At 46.9% G+C, this 22,542-nt stretch overlaps 1 protein-coding gene across 1 annotated transcript in view; it reads right to left on the bottom strand.

The window, feature by feature from the left end:
- Positions 1 to 3,541: 3,541 nt before the first annotated feature.
- TRIM62 (tripartite motif containing 62) overlaps positions 3,542 to 22,542 on the bottom strand; it is a 57,918-nt gene continuing 38,917 nt past the window's right edge. Inside the window, exons 3-5 of the mRNA XM_027864800.1 lie at positions 16,766 to 17,022; positions 14,897 to 15,012; positions 3,542 to 5,976 (exon numbers count right to left, since the gene is read on the bottom strand). Of these exons, the coding sequence (XP_027720601.1) occupies positions 5,426 to 5,976; positions 14,897 to 15,012; positions 16,766 to 17,022 (924 nt within the window). The 3' untranslated portion in view covers positions 3,542 to 5,425. The remainder of the gene's footprint in view (positions 5,977 to 14,896; positions 15,013 to 16,765; positions 17,023 to 22,542) is intronic.

A 22,542-nucleotide genomic window follows, 5' to 3' on the forward strand; every position in this document is an offset into this window, starting at 1 on the left:
CCCAGCTCTGACATTCTGTGTTCTAAGGGCCCTCCCAGCTCTGACATCCTGTGGTCTAAGGCCCCCCTTGGCTGTGACGTTTTCCATTCTAAGGACCTTTCTGGCTCTTTGGCTTCATGATTTTGCCTCCCAGTCTGGCCTATGCCTGGAATTGCTTCCCCAGTCCTCAGAGCAGTCTGGGGGCAGAATCAGGAGGAAGCCCACCACATTCACATTTGTCCTGACGCCAGAGACCAGGCTGGAGAAGTTTCAGAAAGCCCTTTTCCTGCCTCAATGAGCCCCCTGAACCCCAAACCTGAGCCTTCTGATCCCAGGTTCTTAACTCACAGAAGTAAGGGTGGGAAGTGGGAGAGGCGCAGAGTCAAGAGTCTAGGACAGAGCTGAGGGAGCAGGGGAAGGGGCCTTGGAGCATAAGCAGTCACCTCCAGGGAAGTTGAGTCCTCCCCAGGGGGACGTTTCTTAGTTAACAGCACAGAGCTTTATCCCTGGAGCCTGTTTTTGTTTTGCTAGGTGATTTATATGGGTTGTTTTCTGCCCTTGCAGAACCTCCAGAGAGAAGGTCCCAAAGTTCTATGGGACTGTCCAGCTCTAAATCTATCGGATCGTGGAACCTCGACACCTTTGGCAAGGTATTAAATGACTGACCCCATTTGCTTTCAAATCTGTCATGCAATCTGTGAGACGGAATCAGAAGTGAGGAGCAAAGCTGGCCCCCCTCTTCTGGAGGAGGAGGATTGGATGAAACTGGAAGTTAGTTACTTCCCTGACCCTGCTAAGTGGGGGCTGGGAGATAAAACAGCTCCATCTTTGCCTAGGGAGAGAATTCCTTTGACAAAGTGTTTGTGGGTGGGCTGGAGTTTCTCCAAGCCCCACGGGAGAAGTCAGACATCGGGTGGGCCTGTGGGGAATAGCACTGGTGGGTTTCCTTATAGAGCCACCCCCTCCTCCCTGGGTCAGCAGATCCCAAATAGAATTCCAGTGCCCTCTAACCAATACCTGCAGACAGCCAAGGCCTCTCTGCTCTTTCTGATTGGTCCTCTCATCTCTGGCCACCCTCATCACTGTGGCTCCACTCATCTTGCTGAGGCAGGACCTCAAGGCCAAGAGCAAAGACATCCTTCCCTCTCAGATTTATTCTTGTCACTTTCCCACTCCCTCCCCCCATCCCCAACACACACACACACACACACACACACACACACACACACACACACACAGGACTTACCTGGTATTACAATGACGTATCTCCTTATCATCAGATATAAACATTATAGATCCATAGACTGAGCTAGAAGGAACCTTACCTTTTGAGATTATCTGGTAACTCTTCTGGTTGCTGCTTGAAACCATCCAAGGCTTTTGTACTGATGATCAACCCCTACCTCTGCTTGGCAGACCTTTTCACCTGGTCACCTTGGTGACTTTTTACCTTTCAAGGCTGCCTTAGGTTTTTCTTGTAACCTGTCACTTAGCCATGTTGGAGACACAGTGTAATTTGTCCCAGTCACATTTCCTGCCTTTGGGAATGACCTTCCCACTCATCTGTGTGTCCATTTGACAGTCAGTTCCTCCAAGAAGCCTCTCCCCAACTAACTTTCACTCGAAAGCCTTCCCCTTCATAATATAATAATAACACATTAACATAGTGCTTTAAGATTTACTTAGCATCTTCTTCTAAGTTAGATGGCTTGAGGACCATCACCCTCATTTTGCAGATCAAGAAACTGGGACTTAGAGAGATGGAACAGTTTCCCCAATAACACACAACTGGTAAATATTGGAGCCAGGATTTGAATCCACTTAAATCTCCCCTGACTCCAAGTGCAGTGCAGGCAGACACAATTTTGGACTTGGAGGCGTGAAGATCTAAGTTCAAATCCCAGCTCAGACACTTAGGAGCTGTGTAGCCCAAGGCAGGTCACCCTCTCTGAGCCTCAGTTTCCTCCACTATAAAATGGGGATGTTAATAGCACTCACACCTCAGGGTCATTGTAAGGATCAAATGAGATAATAATGAATGGAAAGTGTTTTATTTACCTTGAGATGCTAGACAAATGTGAGCTATTCTTATCCAACTGGGCCTTTCAATATTCTTTGCTACTGAGTGCTTCGTAATTGTTTTCAAATCATTTCACTTAATTATCCTTTTCCCCCCCTTCCCTCTGTGCCTAAATAGTCAGAACCCCGCCAACCCCACCCTGGTCTTGTTTCTTTTCCCCTCCTCCCTCCCCATCTTTCATTCTGACACACAGTGCTTAGGGCTGAACAGCTTGCTGGTGAGCCTGCTTCCCTACTCACCTTGGCAGCTGTGGAAACAGGGGTGGTCAGGATTCATGGTGAGAGGCAATGGGAAGAGGGCTGGGCCAGGAGTCACGAGAGTCTACCATTCATTAGTTGTCAGTTAATCTCACAGAGCCTGGATTTCCTCATCTGTAAAATTGGGGCTAAATCCTGCCCTGTCAGGTTCTCCCTGGGAATAGGCCTTTAATAAGTAGTATTGGGAAGGAAAACATTCATTGAACAAAGCAACCACTCACCTGTGTCCATGTTCCCATTACTTGCTCTGCTCATTGTCTGAACTTGCACCCGATCACCTGTGCCCATAATTGTCTACTGGCCTACCCCATACCCTCCCTGCATTGCTCTGCCCAGGGCTCTTGGCTCCTGTCCTCATCCTGGACTCTACTTACTTGGTGTTTCTGACCACAGTTCTCTTGCCTCATTCTGAGGTAACTCCATCGTTCGACATCTCTGGAATTTTGTTTTGTTTTTAAACTCAAGCTTACTTCTTCCCTTCCCAATCTGGTCTCCACTGCATTTCCTCCATTCTCTACCTCTTCCTAGCTCTGGTCCAATAAGCTCTCAGGCTCTGTCTGCAGGTGGGCATTCTGTGAGAAGGGGTCTGCAGTTGTAAGATGTTCTCCAGATGTCCAGCTCTACCCACGGCAGCTCTGAGAGCTTGTCCAGCTCTTACGATGACACAGACTGTTAGGCCCTTCCTCCAGTCTGTGCCCTTTGCCCTCTTAGTGATACCTCCCCTTACTCTTCTGAGGAAAGGATCTGAACAGTTCCATCATGCTAAGATGTGAGGAGGAGAGATTCTGTGGGGGATGTTCCCAAGCCCTTGAGATCCCACTCCATTTTATTCTAAAGGGCACCCAGATGACAGGCTCTCTAGGGTGATTCCTAATGGCCTAACAACATTAGGTGAGAAGCTGCTTTTTTGGGCAGTTATGTCCTTCAAGGGTGGCTGATAACTCTAAAGACTTCCTGCTTATGCTTTGGCAGCCCAGTCACAGATGGTGAATTTCTGAATCTTGACTGGCAGGGATAAAATCCAATTTAGTTCAACAGGCATTTATGAAGGTAAGCAAGTCCCAAGTAGGGTTAGACTCTGAGTAGGATAAGGGAGTCTAACCCCAGACAGTGAGAGGGAGGGAGTCCCTCTCAGAAGAGAAATTGGGCAAAGCAAGAAAAGGGGAGGAGGTTAGGAGAATGTGCCCAACCAAGGCTTGGAGACTTTGCCTGTGATCAGAGGTCCCTGCTCATTGAGAAAAACAAACCATAACATCCCATAACTTTAATTTAATATTGTACAAACGCTCCATTGGTCACAAAATGGATATAGTAACCTTTTTTTTCTTTCTTTTTTCTTTATTATAAATACTGCGTTCTGGGGGGTGAGGAGGATCAAAGAATGAGGGGAAGGAGAGAGAGGTTGTATAGGCACTGGGCCCAGCTTTCCCAACCACGTCCCTCCAGAGCAGCTCCTTCCCTTGGGGAACCCCCTGAGCATTCCCATTCTATTGCATGTTCCATTGCTGCCCTGGGGTCCCGAGGAGACCAAGTGGGACTGCTGATTATTAGGCACACTGGGGTGAGGATATGGGGGCTCTGAGCCATGCCATAATTGTTGTTTTCCCATGAGCTAAGATGTTTCAACTCCTGGTCTCACTTTGTGAATACTGGTGATTTGAGAATGGATCTCAAATTTGCCTGAAAGGATCTGGCCCTGAAATGACTAACTGGGCAACCAGGGGCTGTGGTCACAGCTAGAAACAGTTTCAGGGGACAGGGAGAAGAAGGAAATCTCAGTTTTGACTTGGGGGGTAAAGTAGCCCCCCTTTCTCCCTGAGAATTCAGAGCTGCCGTGGGTAGAGCAATCTGAGCTAGGAGGAATGAGGAAGGCTTGGCCCGATTCCGACAGCAGCAGGGTTTAGATATGGACGGAAGATCCTTCCTTTCCTGAAGTGGACCTCCTTGGAGCCCAGGCTGCTGGGGAGGCCTGCCATGCAAAGTCAGCTACCGAAGATCAGCCCCTGGAAGTCCTTTGGCCTTTCCCTCCCACACAAAACCAAAAGCTCTGTGGTTTTGCAGGGATACGTGAGGCACAGCCTAGATTGGGCTACAAGTCATTGATTTCACCAGGTCTGGGCCTGGGACCTATCCCAAGGCTTCTTTTCTTCTTACTAGATACTTAGAGTCCTTGATTTGGGGACCAAGAGTTAAATATAAAGAGATCTGCTCCCCCAAAGCCTCCTTTAGTATACTTTGTCCTCATCTTTAAGCTCCATTTGAAAAGCCAAGCTGAGGGTCAGGTTGACTGCTATATCCTCTCACCAAAGAAACCACGGTATACTCAGGGCTAATGTCCTTACTCCTCCGATCCTGTCCGTTCCCACAATGGCATGCTTAGGTCCCTCAGATAGTCCCTCTGGCCCCACATCCTGCCCTTTGGCAGTCTTCTTTTCCAAGCCCTACATCTGTCTCTAAAGTCTCTGAGCCTGGGACAGGAGGTCCATGTACTGTCTCACCTATCAAGACTAAGCCTCCAAGGGCTGGCACTAAGAGGTCTCCTGAGGGGCTGTCATTCCCATGAGGCACTGTGTTGTTTCACCCTCATGCTTGAGAAAGATGCTAGCACGGAGGGAACCTGCAGCCTACATGATCAGGAGAGGCTGCTGTTCTGAGAGGCCGTGAGAACTACAATGTGCATAGTCCATGGAAAAATAAGAAGAAAAACATTGCTGGGGAATCTGGGGTAAGTGGGGGGTTTGGAGCTCTCAGGCCTTGAGAAATTCCCGTCTCCACCTAGGAGTCAATAATGGCCGCTGGCCAAATGGGGATCAGGGTCAGGACACAACCCCTGTGGTTGAGGGGAAACATTTGATCCCTGCACCGGTCATGGGCAAGCCTCAAGCTGTCCAGGGAGAAGTGACTTCTCTAGCTCCCTGAGGCTGCAATCCACTGGGGCAGCCACCATCCAGCAAGGCCCCAGCAGCAGACGTGCCAGCACGAGTGGATGGCAAAGGAAGCGGGGTAGCTGATCCCTCAGACCAGGGGAGGAGGCACGATGAGGCCTCCTAACAGAGGCAACGTTCTGTCCCTCCTTCCCAGGAGCAAGGTCTGCCTCAGGGAGCCGTCACTAAATGCGCACCGTGTTAATGCGCAGCGGCTGCACGTTCTTGCCATTGGCATGGCTCTGACCGGGACTGAAGTAGGAGCAGAGCTTCCCTGGAAACTTCTCCCGGAACGTGTATAGCCACGACATATCATCTGCATTGTAGAAGATGAGGAGTCCCTTGTCATAGTCCAAGAAGACGCCCACCTTCTCCAATTTGTTCTTGACATTGAGCCGGGTCCAGGGCTCTGTACAGGCGCTGTACTGGTTGCCGTCATGCATGACGATGCAGTAGAAGCCGCGGCTAGGCTGGATTTGAATGCTGCCCTTGCGGCTGACAGCCTCATGAGCTAGCCCAATCATCCACTGAGTCTTTTCGGACACCACCACCTCCCAATAATGGACGCCACTGCCAAACGCCTCTGAGCCCAACACGGACACCTCCACGTCGAAGCGCTTGGGTGAGTCCTGCAGGGGTTGGGGGTGGAGGTTCCCATAGGCTACAATCGTGCAGTCATCAGACAGGATGAGTCGCTGATGGGCCGTGACAGGATCCAGGGTGAGAGCCGCGGGGACTGTAGAGGGAAGGAGCGAGGGCATGAGGGAAGGGATCCATTGTAACAGATCTGTGACCACACAGCCACTCACCGCAGACAACAATCATTCTTAATGTCTACACAGAACAGGCTGGGTAACATTGTAGCTAGGTTGGTAGTTTGCTTTCATCACCTGGTGGAAATTTATTAACTTCACTATATACTTTTTCCATTGTATGGAACCTGGACCCCAGCAAGGTTCCAAGGCTGGGAGGACGGGTCATTTGAAAATCAAAACGCTTAATTACCTCTCTAAGGCAGCAAGAGGAATAAGAAGTGTTCTAGCCGAGAGGTCTTACTACTGAGCATATGCCCCAAGGAGTTCAAAGACAGAAAGCAAAAAAGACATATATACCAAAATATTAACTGCAACGATTTTTTTTTGTGGTAGCAAGAAAAAAAATCGGGAACAAAGTTGGTGTCCATTAAATAGAGAATGGCTGAACAAACTCAAACTATGGCATGTGAATGCAGTAGAATATTATTGTGCCACAAGAGAAAATAAATATGAGGAATTCAGAGAAATACGAGAAAATATGGGTTGAGGGTACAAGCAAAATATGCGAAACTAGAAGAGCAACATACACACCCCTCACTTGGCCCACCCATCCCCTCCCCCACACTGTTTTATGTTTCCTTTTTGTGGCTAAGTTCCTGGAGAAGGTGCCTCCACTTCCTTTCCCCCTTCTCTCTTAGCTCAGCAGTCTGGCTTCCAACTTCATCATCCACCTGAAATCCCTCTTTACAAAGACCAAAGATCTCTTAATGCCCAGATCTCATGACTTTTCTTCGATCCACATTCTCCTTGACCTCTCTGCAGATTCTGACCCTGTCGATCGGATCACCTTCTTCCTTTGATGCTCTCTTCTCTAGGTTTTTGAAACACAGCTCTCTCCTGGTTCTTTCTCCTTCTTCTCGTCTAACTAGTCCTTCTCAGTCCCCTTTGCTAGATTTCCATTCAGAGCAGGCCTATGAATGGTGGGTGTCCTCCCAGGCTCTGTCCTGGGCTCTCTTCTCCCTTCATACTATTTTGCTTAGTGATCTCATCAGCTCCTGTAGATTCAATTATCATCTCTATGCTGATGATTCTTGCATCTACTTATCCAGCCCTAACCTCTCTCCAGTCTTGCGTCTCCAACTGCCTATTGGACATCTCAAACTGAATGTCCCACAGATTGTAAGCTCTTTGAGGACAGGGTCTATCTTGGGATTCTTTTTGTATCCCCAGTGTTTAGCACAGTGCCTGGCACACAATAAGCTCTTGATAAACGTTGACTGTTTGATCTTAAACTCAATTCGTCTAAAACTAAACCTCATTATTTCTCCCCACTCCTAAAGCATAGGTCTGGCCATGTCATCCCCTTTTTCAATGCACTCCAGTGGTCCCCTATCACTTCCAGGATCAAATGCAAACTCCTGTGTTTGGCTTTTAAAGCAATTTACAACCTGGCCCCCTCCTACCTTTCCAGTCTTCTTATACCTTATTCCCCTCCAATGGACAATTTGATCTAGTGATGCTCCTTGCTGTTTCTCACAGAAGACATTACATTCCTGCACTCTCTGCATTCTGTCTGACCGTCCTCCATGCCTAGAATGCTCTCCCTCATCTCCACCTCTTGGCTTCCTGGTTTCCTTCAAGTCCCAGCTAAAATCCCACCTTCTAGGAAAAGTCTTTCCTGATCCCCCTTCATGCTAATGCCTTCTTTCTGAGATTATCTCCAATTTATCCTGAATGTATCTCATAATACATGGTTGTTTACATATTGTCTCTCCTTCATTAAACTGTCAGCTCCCTGAGGGCAGGGATTGCTTTTTGCCTTTCTTTGTATCCCCAGCATTTAGCATAGTGCCATTGTAGGTGCTTAATAAATGCTTATCGAGTTGATTTGACAATGATTATAATAATGTAAAGAAATGAGACTAAAATGAAGGCAAATGGTCATTTTGATGACCAATCTTGGCTCTGGAGACGAGATAAAGATGCCTCTCCCTTCTTTTGGCAGAAAGGTGGCAGCCTATGGATGTGGAATGTTGCATACACTGTTGTTGGTTTTGCTGGATTCTTCATTACAAGAGGAATGAGATGCTAATAAAGAGAACATCTATAAATTAATGGGATGTAAAAATGAAAAGTTCCAACGACACGATTTTTTTTTATCAAATAAGGAGAGACAGATCCATAGATGGAAATGGAAGGGAATGCGGAAGTCATCCAATCCAACCCCCTGCAGTTTACAGATGAAGGATCTGAGGCCCAGGGAAGGGGAGCGACTTGTTCAAGGTGACATGGGTTGTTAGTGAGCTTTGTTTAGACGAGGGCTTGACATGGATCTTAGAAGGGATGCATTCCATTCTCAGTACGCATGGGGAAAGAGCAGTGAGTGAGATGGGGGGAGAAGGCTTTGATGGGAAAATCAGCAGGGCTGGCAACCAGAGGCCCTGCTGCCAATCTGTGGGGTGCTCCCTGGGGCATGATGGAATTTCACTCACTTGGGTTGGAGCCATGGCTCTGCTTCTTAAAAAACAAACAACAACAAAAAGCTTGGGCCATGATTATGACTCAGCTTCCATTTCAAAGAGGTCAGATTTGGTGGCTGTAGTGGATGTTAGCACTGGGCCTGGATTTAGGAAGACTCATCTTCATGAGTTCAAATCTGGCCCCTGACACTTACTAACGGTGTGACCTAGGGCAAGTCACCTAACTGCTGTCTGCCTCAGTTTCCTCATCTGTAAAATGGGGGTGATGATAATAGCATCTACTACACAGAGGTGCCATGAGGATGAAATGAAATAACATATGTAAAGTGCTTTGCAAACTTTAAAGCTCTAAACACTATTATTATTATTAATAATTATACTGTTCTTCATTGACACAGATAGTCAAGAATTGATTGCTGCATCCTAAAACACAACGTATATGTCATGGTTAAATACCAAATTGCAACTAACGTCCATAACAGTCCTTACTAGAATTAGATCTCCATTTGCATGTCTACTTACCACAGGTAGCCATTGGTTTAAATAAGTTTCTTTCTGGCACACAGTAAATACTTAATGAATGCTTTCATTCATTCATTCCTTGACCATGACCAATACTAAATTAAAGTGCTTATATTACAGAAGTAAATTTGATTTTCATGAGTTTTGCATTTCACACCAAAAAGCAGCTTTGGTGAACATTCTTTCTTGGTCTGAGAACACTCATCGAGGGCAAAGGCAGCATTAAAATGGTTAGCCTGATCAACAAAAGTATAAACAGAAACACAATTCTCTAATCTGCCATTTTCTCTTCTCATACTGTGGACATCTGCTGTAGTTCGGTGAAGGACAAAACCCATCAGATGGACATGTTTGTAATAATATCCTTCTTGCTATACCACCCCCAGCACATCAGGGAGAGCAAAGTCTAACAAAAAAGACACAGTCCCCAGTTTTCCTGGGTCTCAGCTTTTTATTTTTAGAAGAATCCTTGCTTCAGCTCTTTTTTTTTTTTTCCTGAGTTGAGGTGAGGATTCACGAGTTAGAAGATGTGATATGTTTTTGTGTTTCTTGGAGACTGACTATATACAAAGGTAAGGTGGCGGGGTTATCACTGCCATTAGGAGTCACCCCCCTTCACATAAAAAGAGGGCTGTTTCTCTGTCAGAGGTGACAGACCAGAGCTGACAACTGTGCCCTGTGGCCCACATTTCCCCAGATCAGTGCAGTATTCCACAGTAGCGGGGCTGATGCTTAGATGCCTTCACTGTTTACCAGCCCCCTTACTAAAAAAAAAATCTGCCTCAGTAACATGTCTGTTCCTGAGACTACTATATGATTTCTAGAAAATGACAAGTTGACAGGCATTTATTAGGTGCCTGCGATGTGCTTTTAATATGTCAGCACTCCTCTGGATAGTCCTCAGGGGCCCTGGGTGTGACCTCTCCAGAGAGTCATGGGCTCAGAGACTGTTTGCAGTTGGAAAAGCTTCTAGTCACCAGAAAATGCTTTCCAGGCTCCCCACATCCTGTGGGACAAAATCGGACTTTTCTGCAGCATTCCAAGCTGCTGAGGAATTCTTGCCCGGAGCCGATGAAGGCTGGGCCCCCAGAGACGGTTCAGAAAGGGACTAAATGCTCTTTGTTCCTGGGCTTGCTGAGTAGGAGGCAGTATGGGAAACGGAAGCGTCCCTTGAAGTGGATGGAACTTTGTCTGACCCCGAGATTCCCTGGCATGTCAGCATTTTAATGGGCAAAGTGGGGCAGCAGAGAGGAATGAGGAGGGGGAAGAGAGAGAGAGAGTTAGGTTAGGAAATATAGGGGCTTACTGGATGATAACACATCCTCTGCCACCTCCCACATTGCTGGCTCAGCAGGAGGAGAGCTCAATCAAGTCAAGGAGACAAGCATTTATTAATCACCTACTATATGCTAGGCACTGTGCTAATTGCTGGAGGTGCTAAGCTCTGCCTACTTCTTCCTTCCCAGGGCTACTTCCAAACCATTCTTATGTCACCAACATGGAGATAAGAAGTGATATAAGGACACTCTCAAGGTTTCTCTTGTGAGACATGGGAGACACTGGCACAAGACCACCCAGCATGGCATGCCCACATGAAAGAAGGTGCTGTGCTCTATGAGCAAAGCAGAATTGCAGGAGCTCAAAAAAAAAAAGTGGTACGTGCAAATTTAGATGTGCAAATGTTCACATGGACTATTTGTGTCTGACCCATGGTAGAACATTCTGAGCTTGTGTTGGTCTGATCAGTCAGACACACTGTACCTCGATCCCAACATTGTGATGTCATTTTGGTTCTCTCTGAGCATGAAAGACAATCACCAAAGACCCTAAAATGCTCCTCTTTCAAGGTTCCCACCAAATAACTTATGCCCCCCTTCTCCATTGTCATTGACCACTCTTCTCTGACCCTTCCACCATCCCTGATGGCTTTCATGTTTCCTCTCCTACATGTCTCCTATTGTCATCCCCAGTAACCTCAACATCCATCCAGCTTCTAATGTCCATCTAACTTCTCAGCATTCAAGCTCAACTGTAGGTTTCATTTGACAACCTCTAAGGTCCTTCCAACCTTGAGATTCCAGGATTCTATGAACACTTCAGTTCTGGAGACTTTCATGCTGACTGTTGGACTGTCAAAAGATAATTTCCAACTTGGGAGGGCAGGATCGTGAGAAGGCTTCACGGGGCAAACATTCTATTTATTAGGTATATGTTAGTCAGGCTCTAGAAAGAAACACTATTCCTGTGGTTACGGGATCTGGTATTTGTTCCCAAGGAAGTACTGGACACACAGCACAGTGCCTGGCACGTTGTGAGTGCTATAGAAATGTTGGCTATTATTACTGTTTGTTCCCAGATCTCACCTGAATCTGCGATATCATTTTCTACTTCTTTTCCATGCTTTCTGGCCTCTCACTTATAATGAACTTCATTTTTGCCCTCCCCACCAATGGGAGGCAATGCAACATGGTGGATAGAGTACTGGAATTGGAGTCAAGAAGATCTGAGTTCCAATATTGAATAGCTGTGTGACCCTAGGTAAATCACTTATGATCTCTGAGCCTCAGTTTCCTCATCTGTAAAATGAGAGGGAGGTTGGACTAGATGGGTGCTAAGATCCCTTTTAGCTCTAAATCTATGATCCTGTGACCTGCTTATAAATTCTGACTCTGTCACTTACAATCTATGGACCCATTAGATTGCACGCTCCTTGAGGGCAGGGACTGTCTTTTGCTTCTTTTCATATCCCCAGCACTTAGCACAGTCCTTGGCACACAGTAGGTATTTAATAAATGTTTATCGACTGATTGATAAGACCTCGGGCAACTCATTTAACTTCTCTGGGCCCTCAGAATCCTCACCCAGAAAATATGGGGGTTGGTCTAGATGATTCCAGCTTTAAGCCATAATCCTGACCCTTGGACGCTGAACCTGGGCCATTTCTGCTACTTCCTTACCTCCCTTATGGCTTAGAGGCACAGACTACTGAAGCTGGAAGGGCTCTCAGAGACAATGTAGTCTAGGGGTCCTTCACTCTTCTGTGTCCTAGACCCCTGGGGCAGTGTCTGGTGATGCCTACGGACCCCTCCCTTCTCAGAATCATGTTTTTAAATGCACAAAATAAAATGCATAGCATTACAAAGAAAGCCAAAGGATAGTGAAAATAAAGATGTGATTTTTTTCCCAAGTCCACAGAATTGAAATCTATCCACGGACCCCTGGGGCATCTGGAGACCCCTGGGTAAGAGACTCTGATCTAGATCAACCCTGCCATTTTACAGAGGAGGAAAATGAGAGCCAGAAGGAACTTGTTCAAGAGCACACAGATAAAGAAGTTGGTTGAGTGAGGAATCAAACCTTGGTCTTTTTGCTCACTGTAGCCCACGGCCTCTCACTATTCAATCCCATAAAAGGAGCAGCAGCAGCAGTAACTGACCAGCTGAAATCCCCAAACTCGGCATGGTGGCCAGGCCTGTGCATAGGCTGGCCCCGCTCTGGTGCCCAGAACTGTTCTTCCCTCCTCATGTACATCTCTTAGAATCCTTAGCTTCCTTCAAAGTTTGGCTTGTGGGATACCTTCTAAGGGAAGACCTTTCTGATCTTCTTAGTCATAGATACCTTCTCCTCCTGAAATTATCACATATATACTTATCTGGTTAAATGCAGTATCTTCCCCGTGTGCCTTTTCTCCCCCAGCCCTAATAGGACAGAAACTCATTAAATGCAGGAAAATCTTCATTTTTGCCTTTTTATCCCCAGTGGCTGGCATGCAAATACCAGGTGCTCAACAGGTGCTCATTGGATTGGACTGGAGTCCAACAGTTTCAGCAGCGAGACTAAGGAGATTTAGGTGACCGGTGGCTACAACAGGGAAGGGAAGCAAAAGACTCAGAAGGGGTGCATGTGGGCCAGAGGAGGGGCTGCTAACTTATTCTGTCAGACACACTGGGACCCCTCCCTCAGGGGTCCAGGTAAGGCGAGGAGATGGAACCTTCCTCTGCAGCATCTCCGGCATCCAGGCTTCCTCTCCGGTCTCACTCTAGAAACACGAGGCTCGGTTCTTAGATTGCTTACATGCTACCTGGGGAAATGTCTCTCACACATAAGTAAACACTTGCAAAGCAACATGCAAACAAAAGCCAATTAAAATAATTCAAGTAGTGCCAAGGGACTGGAGAGTAAATGAGGAATCAGTGTGAGATGGGGATAATCAGGGAAGGCTTCCTAGAATAGGTGAGTCTGAAGAAGGGAGGGGAGAGCAGGAATTCACAGGGAGGAGAGGGAAGGGCATCTCTTGGGTCTTTTCCGAGGAATACCTGCAAAGAAATGGTGTGGAAAGGAGGCTTCTGTGACCAGAAGCCTAGACTGGCCGTAGCAAGAAGATTTAAGAGAGCCGAGCCTAACAAGTGGGGTAGAAGGCCTGGAACAGTGGGCAGGGGAGTCTGGAGTAGGTGCCACAATTGCCTTCTGAGCAAGTAGGTGAGAGATGATAAGAGCTGACTGGTATACACTAGGTGCTTAATAAAGGTTTGCTTGTTGACCTCAAAGATTCCAAAGCCTTTTTCTGTGTATCATCTACTGAAGTCTCATAATGACCCAGTGAGGCAGATACTACAGGTATTACTGTCTTCATTTTACAGACAGGGAAACTGAGGAGACAGGGAGTGACTAACACAAAACTAACAAAAAAGAGTCACACAAAAACAAGACTCAAACCCAGCTTCTTCTTGACTGCAGGGCTGATAACTGCCTTGAGCAAGGAGTCCAAGGAAGACCATTCCACCTGACACGTCTAAAATCATAAAATGAATGGAAGCTCGGGAGAGATCCGAGACCTTCTGGGATACTACTGTGGTAGGCAAGGAGGGTAAAGGTCTGGACAAAGCCAGCGGGAGAAGAAAGAGAAAGGAGGGGCAGCTAGGTGGCGCAGTGGATAGAGCACCGGCCCTGAAGTCAGGAGGACCTGAGTTCAAATCCAGCCTCAGACCAAACACTTGACATTTACTAGCTGTGTGACCCTGAGCAAGTCACTTAACCCCAATTGCCTAAAAAAAAAAAAAGAAAGAAAGGAAGGTGGTGAGTTCAGGCAGTCCAGGAGAGCTTTCTGAGGGAAGCCACAGAAACCTTGAGCTCCCAGGGTGCCCCTCTTTCTGGTTGTATTTCACAATAGTATTCATCCCTGTACATGGCAGTCATGCCATAATCTTCAGTGAGTGTCTCTTGAATGAATGAACCTTAGTTTCCTTCCCTAGAAAACAAGGGACTTGGAATATACAGTTTAAAGTTTCTTTTAGCTGTGTCATGCTGTGTGCTAAGGTCCCTACCATTTGTGACATTCTGGATTCTAAGGTTTCCACCATTTCTGACATGCGGCGTTCTTAGGTCCCTTCCATCTTTGATATTCAGTGTTCTGACATTCTATGTTCTAAGCTCCTTCCTGTTACATTCCATGTTCTAAGGTCCCTTCCAGTCTTGATAGTCTGGGTTCTAAGGGCCCTGCAGGCTCTTACATTCTGGGTTCTAAGAGCCCTCTCAGCTCTGACATTCTATATTCTAAGGTCCCTCCTGGCTCTGACATTCTGGGATTTAAGGGACCTCTCAGCTCTGACATTCTGGGTTCTAAGGCTCTTCCTGGTTCTGATATTCTAGGTTCTAAGGCCCCTCATAGCACTGAAAGTCTATGACTGAAGGTCTGCATCTGCCCATCTCCCTATAGGCCTAAGTTGATGCTCCTTGGAGAGTAATTTCACCACTAACGATGATGCTGCACCATTTCTGCCTCTCCATCTAAACTGTGCCCCAAATCCCCCTGCCCCATGCGGGAAGCCAGGAAACGATACCCCCTCCCCAGAAGGGGCTGTACCCTTGGATCCCCAAGGAGAGCTGGGCAGCACCTTACCAGGGTGGATATCCTGAAAGAGAGACTTCCAAATGGTGTACTGCAAGGGCCCTGTGTACTTGGAGGTGGGGAAGTCTTCATAGGTCAGGTTTGTTTCATGAATCTTCCCTTTGAGCCTGGAAGGAGAGCGTTCTGGATTAGGGGCTAGCTTCCCATTTATTCCCAGGCACTTGCAGCACTGACTCACCCAAGGTGGGATGGATACAGAGCAGGGATGGAAGAGAGGAAGAAGGAAGAGGCTAAGCTTTCATGGGGCCTAACCTCACTGCCCACACAGTCTGCAGAGACTCAATCCCCCCAATTGTCCTTGGAGCACCTGCCATGGTCTAGATCTCTCTCTGCCCCATCTCCATCAAATATGCATTTGTCTCTCATCCCATCCCCCTTGAGTTTTGTTAGGTGACTGGCTAACTAGATTGATTAACTGACATGGAGGTGTTAATTGCTTATATGAGTTTCATGTGCGCCTTCTTCTCAGAGGGCATTTTTACTCTCCTGGATGGAACGGTGATAGAACGGTGGAACTCCTGGCACAGTGGCAAGGCCTCAGGCCACTGCCTTGATTCTTCTCGTCAATCTAAGCTCTATCTTTACCTTGTCCTCTCTTCTCTGGCTCAGTCACTTAGATGGCCCTAGATGGAGGCCAATGAGCCACAGTATTTTAGCCACTAGTTTCTACTGTGAATGTTGGTCATCAGTGGCTGATGATTAACAAGGAGGATGGTCCTTTCAAAGGACCAGGTCACTGAGGAACGCTCAGGGAGAGAAAGGAGCCAGGGGTGGAGAGCTACCTTGTTAGGACAGGACATGGGAGACCAGCATGGTGGACCGTTCTTGCTAAAATGGCTTCTGTCTCTACTCAGTCATACTGTCCATCCGGACTGCTCATTCTAAACTGTCAACCTGGTTTGGGAATTGGGTAGCCTGGATGCAAGTCCCAGCTCTGCCACTAATAACTGTGGCTAAGTTTCTTACCCTCTCTGGACCTCAGTTTCCTCATCTATAAAACAGGGAGAATACTATTTACCTACTGCTTTGGAAAACTTGAAGCATTGAACAAATGTCAGCCCTCAATGCCTACCGAGGGCCTTTATCATAAAACTGAGGCATATGTCCAGAGAGAATGGACCGTATTTATGTAGGCTGTGTGCCCTGTTCCCAGCCCAAGGGTTGAAGCAGGCCTGTTCTTAGCTCCTTGCTTTGCCTTTCCTTCACACCTCCCTGGGTCCCCACCAAATGGACTTACCCTGCTGTTCATAGTCTTTAACCATGTAGGATGTGGCCTCCGTCCCTTCAGGTAGTTGCTATTATCACCCTCGTTTTATAGCTAAGGACACTGAGGCTGGGATGTGCAGTGATGTGCCCTGGGTTACGCAGTCAGTGAATGACTGTGATGGGAGCAGAGCTCAGATCTTCCTGCCTCCAAGGTCAGTCCTCAATTCTCTAGCTGCCTCCTCACACGTGATGCTCGATGCATTTTTTAGTTTCCCTGATGGCTCTTTTCCCCATCTTTCTTTTTAATTCTTTGAGTAGGGGAGGAGGAGAGAGATATATTTGAAAGTTAAGGGGTTGGAAAAATAAAATGGATCTGTACAAATTTAAAAAAGAAATGATGCCATCTGTACTTTACATCTGTACAGAGCTTTATGATGCACTTTTATCTGAGTGAAGATTCCAGTCACCTAAGGCTTCCCTCGGTGTGCCCAGACTGAGGAGGAGCAATCCCTTGTTGCCTTTCAGTCTAGGGTCAGGATTGGCTGCTGGTAGCCATTGGAGGGAAAGGGGAAGAAGGAGGAAGAAAGCAGCCAGGGTGGATGCATGGAGGAATGGTCCCTCTCTGAACAGACCCCTCCTGTCCCCGCCACGTACCGCTCAGACAGTGAGGAGACCCCGGCCAGGAAGGAGTGCCGGTCCACCTCAGCCAGCCGCTCCTGAAGGATCTGGCTGCCCTCCTGGACCCTGCGCAGCTGCTGACTATAGCGCTGTATCTTCTGTTCGATGTCCGTCAGGGTGCGGGCTGTGTCCGCCTCCAGCTCCTCCAACATGGCCTTTTGGCGCTCACGTAGCAGCCGGTGCAAGCGCTCAAAGGCCTCCCCGATGGTGGCCCTCAGGCTCTTGGTGGAAGACTGCAGAGAACACACACAGTGTGAGGCGGGGCATGGAGTACAAGGTGGCGGCACTGGGGTACCAGTGGACAAAAGCACGGGGGTGAGAGCCCAGGGACCTGCGTGCTGCCCGGGCTCTCTCACTAACCAGCTCTGTGACCTTGGGCAATCAGCTTCCACTCTATGAGTTTTTATTTCTGCCAGATGGGGATAATACTTCCTTATTTGACCTACCTCACAGAGGACCAGGTGAAATAAGAGATTCAAAAATATTTGTAAAGTTTAATGTGTTATATAAATGCAAGGGATAATTCGATTCAACTTAGTGCGCCTACCATGAGCATAACACTTTGTTGGGCATGAGGGATACAATAAAACCCTTCTGGATGTATCCTGTACAGGGACTGGCACACAGAGGGTGGGAATGATGGGGCGGGGAGGAGTAAGAACAGACAAAGGGATGGATATACAAGGAGGGAAAGAACATTGTCAGCAGAAAGGGTGAGGGAGGACATCATGGCAGCTTCATGGCCCCTGAGCTGAGCCAGGGAGGAAGCGAAGAAATCTGAAAGGCTAACAGGAAGGAGTAGAATTGAGGCAGGAGAGATGGCAGTGCAAATACACGGAGGTGGGCAATGGCATGTTGAGCCTGAGGAACAAGAAGTAGTCTACTTTTTGCCAGAATGTAGAAAGGGTAGCTAGGTGGTGCAGTGGATAGAGCACCAGGCCTGGAGTTAGGAAGACCTGAGTTCAAATCTAGTCTCAGACCCTTACTAGCTGTGAGACCCTGGGCAAGTCACTTCACCCTGATTGCGTCAGTTTCCTCATCTATAAAATGAGCTGGAGAAGGAAATGGCGAACCATTCCAGTGCCTTTGCCAAGAAAACCCCAAATGGGGTCACGAAGAGTTGTACACCATTGAAACAACTGAACAACCACCAACAAAAGAATGTTTCAAAGTGGATAATGTGAAATAAGCCTGGAAGGTTGAAGCCAAATTAGAGAAGGCCAAGCTGAGGAACACGTATTCTGTTCTGGTAGCAATAGGGAGCCACTCGATCTCTGAGTAGGAGAAGGCCATGGTTCAGCCCTGAGCTAATTTAGGAAGACTATTTTGGCAGGTAAGTGGATTGGATGGGGAAGGAGGTTGGATGGAGCATGGAGGCAGAGAAACCAGCTAGTAGGCCATTGCAACACTCCAGGGAGGGACAACGAAGGCTGAACTAGGGTGTGGTAGTGAGAAGAGGATGTCTCTGAGAGATGTTATGGAGGTGGAATCCATAGGACTTGGCCACTGATGGACAATGGGGTCGGAGGAGGGGGAGGGAATAATCCAGAAGGATTCCAAGGTTTCCAGCCTGGGTGACCCAATGGACACTCAACAGGAGTGAGAAGCTGAAGGAGACTACAGATGAGGCAAGTTCTTACCGGGCCTCTTCCACTAGGGCTGCCTCTGATGCCTGACTTCCTGGCCCCTGGCAGCCCAAGGCCAGGAAGAATCTTCCTCAGGGGATATGAGATTTTTCTTCCCTAAAGAGCCAACACTAGAGGGTGGTGTCACCCCAAACTTGGGAAAGTCCATTTACCTGGAGGTGGCAGAGAGGGGGCAATGCCTTTGATTTTCCCTTGGGCATCTGCTGAGATGGATAAATCCATGATAAATAATAACAATGTTAAATTTACATGCTGCTTTAAACTTTTTGTAGAGCGCTTTGCACATCTTTTATCCCATCTGAACCTCCCAACAACTTGGTAAGGTAGGTATTGTCACGCCATCACCCCCATTTTACAGATGAGGAAACTGAGGCTCAGAGCAATGAAATGATTTACTTGTCTAGGATTACATTAGCTAGTAACAGAGTCAGGATTTGAATCCTCAGTCTTCTTGGCTCCAAGCCCAGCACTCTAAATTTATATTGTTGTTCAGTAGTTTCAGTCGTTTTTGACTCTCCGTGAGCCCATTTGGAGTTTTCTTGGCAAAGATACTGGGGTGGTTTTCCATTTCCTTCTCCAGCTCATTTTACAGTTGAAGAAACTGAGGCAAACAGGGTGAAGTGACTTGCCCAGGGTCACTCAGCTAATAAGAGTCAGAGGCCATATTTAAACCCAGGTCTTCTTAACTCCAGGCCTAGTGCTCTGTTCATTGAGCCACATAGCTGTCCAACCTCTATATTGGGCTGCTTCTAAAGGAATGGCTGAATCTGAACACACCTCTAGAAAACTTAAAAAAACAACATTGACCCTTATTAATTACGCCCTAGGCAACAAGGGAGAAGGCGGTTTTCCCTTTCCTGGGTCTCAGTCTCATTTATGAGATTCACATTTGGGGGACTGTTTCATTGTTTATATTTGCCATCTCCAGTGCCTAGCACCATACTTGGCACATAGAAAATGCTTAATAAATACTTGTTGATTGATTGTAAAAGAAGAAGTCGGATTAGGTTAGCAGTTCTTAACCTTTTTTATGTCATGGTCCCCTCTGGTGAAGCCCATGGACAAAATAATGGTTTTCAGTGCATAAAAGAAAATAATGTTACCAAGGAAACCAATTATGTTGAAATACAATTATCAGAATTTTTTTTAAAAAGGTAAAGGACCCCAGGTTAAGAACTCCTGGCTTAGATGGTCTCTAAGGCCCCCTCCAGTTGGAACATTCGAGCTTCAAAGGGCTCTTCCAGCTACCTTTTCTGTTCCCTTATCTATATAATGAAGCTGTAAAATATGGATGAAAAGATCTCTAAGGTCGCTTCTAGCATTAAATCCCATGCTTCCCTAACTGAAGGCTTCTTCCAGCTCTAATATTTTGTGTTAGAAGGCCATTCCATCTAACATTCTACATTCCCAGGTCCCTTCTAGCTCAGCCATTCTGTGTTCTCGGGTCATGGAATCCAGTTTGGTTCAAGAGTTCCTGACGATTTCGCTGGAACAGTCCAAGATTGGGAAGTATGGACACCTGGCAGGACTGATGATGGCTTTAGGTGGGTCATCACATACTTCCTCAGTCAGTAGCTATCTCTGCAGCATGGTGTAATGGTTGGAGGGCTGGCTTTGGAAGCAAGAAGAGCCGGGCTACAGTCCCACATCTGACCCATATTGGATATCCTGGGCAACTTACTTAACCACTGAGTGTCCACCAAGGCAACTCTCTAAGGCTTCACTGTAGATGGCCAGCCTATGCCAATGGAGAGATTTCCATACTAAGAGGCCAGGATTTTAGTACCAGATCCCTCGGTGGTCATGTGACCCTAAGTCCTACCACTTAACTCAAAATACTCATCTCCACTGCTAAATCCAACAGTCTTTTCTCATTCCTCACCCTACTTGAACTCTCTGTAGCTCTTTAAACAACATATGACCCTCTCATCAGAGACACCCTCTCCTCCCTGAGTTTTTGTAATATTGCTCTTTCCTGGTTTTTTACCTGAGGGAGCTAGGTGGTGCAGTAGAGAGAGTGATGGAATTGGAATCAGGAAGATCTGATAGCTGTGTGAGCCTGGGTGAGTCCCTTAACCCCTCTCAGTTTCCTCCTCTGCAAAATGGGGATAGTAGTAACACTTATCTCACCGTGGTCTTGTGAGGTTCACAAAGGATAATGTATGCAGAGTGCTTTTCACACCTTATAGCACTATGTAAATACTAGTTACTATTATTTATTATTACTCGTTGTCTGACCACTCCTAGCCTCCTTTGAAGAATCATCATCTATACCCTGACTCCTAAGTGTCAGGGTCCCTTGGTTCTGAAGCTGTACCCTTCGGATGCCCATCCTGACCCCCCAGCTTTGAAGGCTGGCTGCCCTGAAAGTCACTTTGTATCTCCGCAGTATCTTATGTATATTTCTTTTTCTTTGTACAAGTTGTTTCTCCTCAATAGAATGTAAGCTCCATGTGGGCAAGGATTGTTTCATTTTCATTTGTGTCTTTGTATCTCTAGTGCATAGCATAGAGATTGCACATAACAGCTGGTTAAAAAATGTTTGTTGAATGAGTTCCCTACACCAATGGAAACATAATCTTGCACCAAAAATCCCTGCCTATCTTCTGCATTGAAGACCCCTTTTTGTTTCAGGTCAGAAATGAATAACTCCTCTGCCCCCTTGCCTCACACTCCTCTTGGTGGGACACGATGGCATCCTGTCCTGTAGACTTAGGGCCAACAGAGACATATTCAACTGTAACCTTCTAGCCAGCCTAGGGCCAAAGGGCCAAGAAGCTTATAAGGGATTTCAACATCTTCTGTCTCTGGCACCCCCATTTACTCAGTTTCCCACGTTCAAACTCTGGGTTTAATCTTTGGTTCTTCTTTCTCCATGACCTCTCACATCTAGTCAGTTCCAAACCCTGTGCCTAATTCCATCTCTGCCATCTCTCTCTAATCCATCCTGTAAAGGCTGAGGGGCAGAGGGTGTGCCTTCCAGAGGGGCATCCAGCAGAGTCATGGAAGTAGGAGTTGGAACGTCCTGAATGGGAAACAGCGAGTGGAGAAATCTGGCTAGAATAGGGAATGACGTGAAATAAGCCTGGGAAGGTAGGTGGGAGCCAGATTATGGAGGGCTTTAAATGTCAGGCTGAGTGTAGTTTATCCTGGCAATAACAACCCAACTTCAATGCCACCTGTTCCGGCAAGTCTTCCCTGTTCCCCTGTGCTTGGTAACAGGAGGCAGCACAGTATAATGAGAAGAGTACTGATCCCGGAATCAAAAGCTGGGGTGGGATCCAGGCTTGGCCACTTGGTATCGGTGGGCTTTAACAAAACTTCGCTCTGACTCAGTTTCTTCTGACGTAAGATTAGGGGAGAAGGAAATTGACACTCTCTACAAAGCAAGTCAACCAACTTTGTAAACCGTGAAGTCCTATGTAAATGGGAGCTGTCATTAATAATAGTATTCATGGTAAGGAGATTAAGGAGAAAGGGCCACTTGACTCGGGAATTAGGAGCTCATCAATGACCTTGGAGAAAGCATTTCCTTTAGAGTGGTGGGGATGGGAGCCAGATTCCAAGAACTTGAGGAGTGAGTGGGTTGGCAGGAAGTGGAGGCACAGAGGGTATATGGCCATTTCTAGAAATTTGGCAGCAAATGGGAAAAGAGGATGAATTATAGTTTAAGGGGGTAGCAGGGTTAAGGGAAAATTCTTTAGGTTAGGGAGAGTCTGAATAACATTTGTAGGCTGGAGAGAAAGGGAAAGGATGAAGATGGAGGGGAGCAGGGGAAATGATTGATGCAATAAGGAGAAGATGGAAGAGGATAGATTGAGGCTACACATGTTACCTAGGTGATTCAGCAGCTAGAGTGCTGGATGTCAGGAAGACCTGAGTTCAAATCCTACCTCAGGCACTTAATAGTGATGCAACTCTGGGAAAGTAATTTAACGTGAATCAACCTCAGTTTTCTCATCTGTAAAATGGGGATAACAGCACTCACTTCACCAGGTTGTTCATGAGGCTCAAATAAGTTAACATACACATTTGCAAACCTTAAAGCATTACATAAATGCTTTCAGTCATTTTTTTTCCAGTCTTATCTGATTCTTCATGACCCCT

Source organism: Vombatus ursinus, unplaced genomic scaffold (genome assembly GCF_900497805.2).
Source record: "Vombatus ursinus unplaced genomic scaffold, bare-nosed wombat genome assembly UNPS02014775.1, whole genome shotgun sequence".
Lineage (NCBI taxonomy): Eukaryota > Metazoa > Chordata > Mammalia > Diprotodontia > Vombatidae > Vombatus > Vombatus ursinus.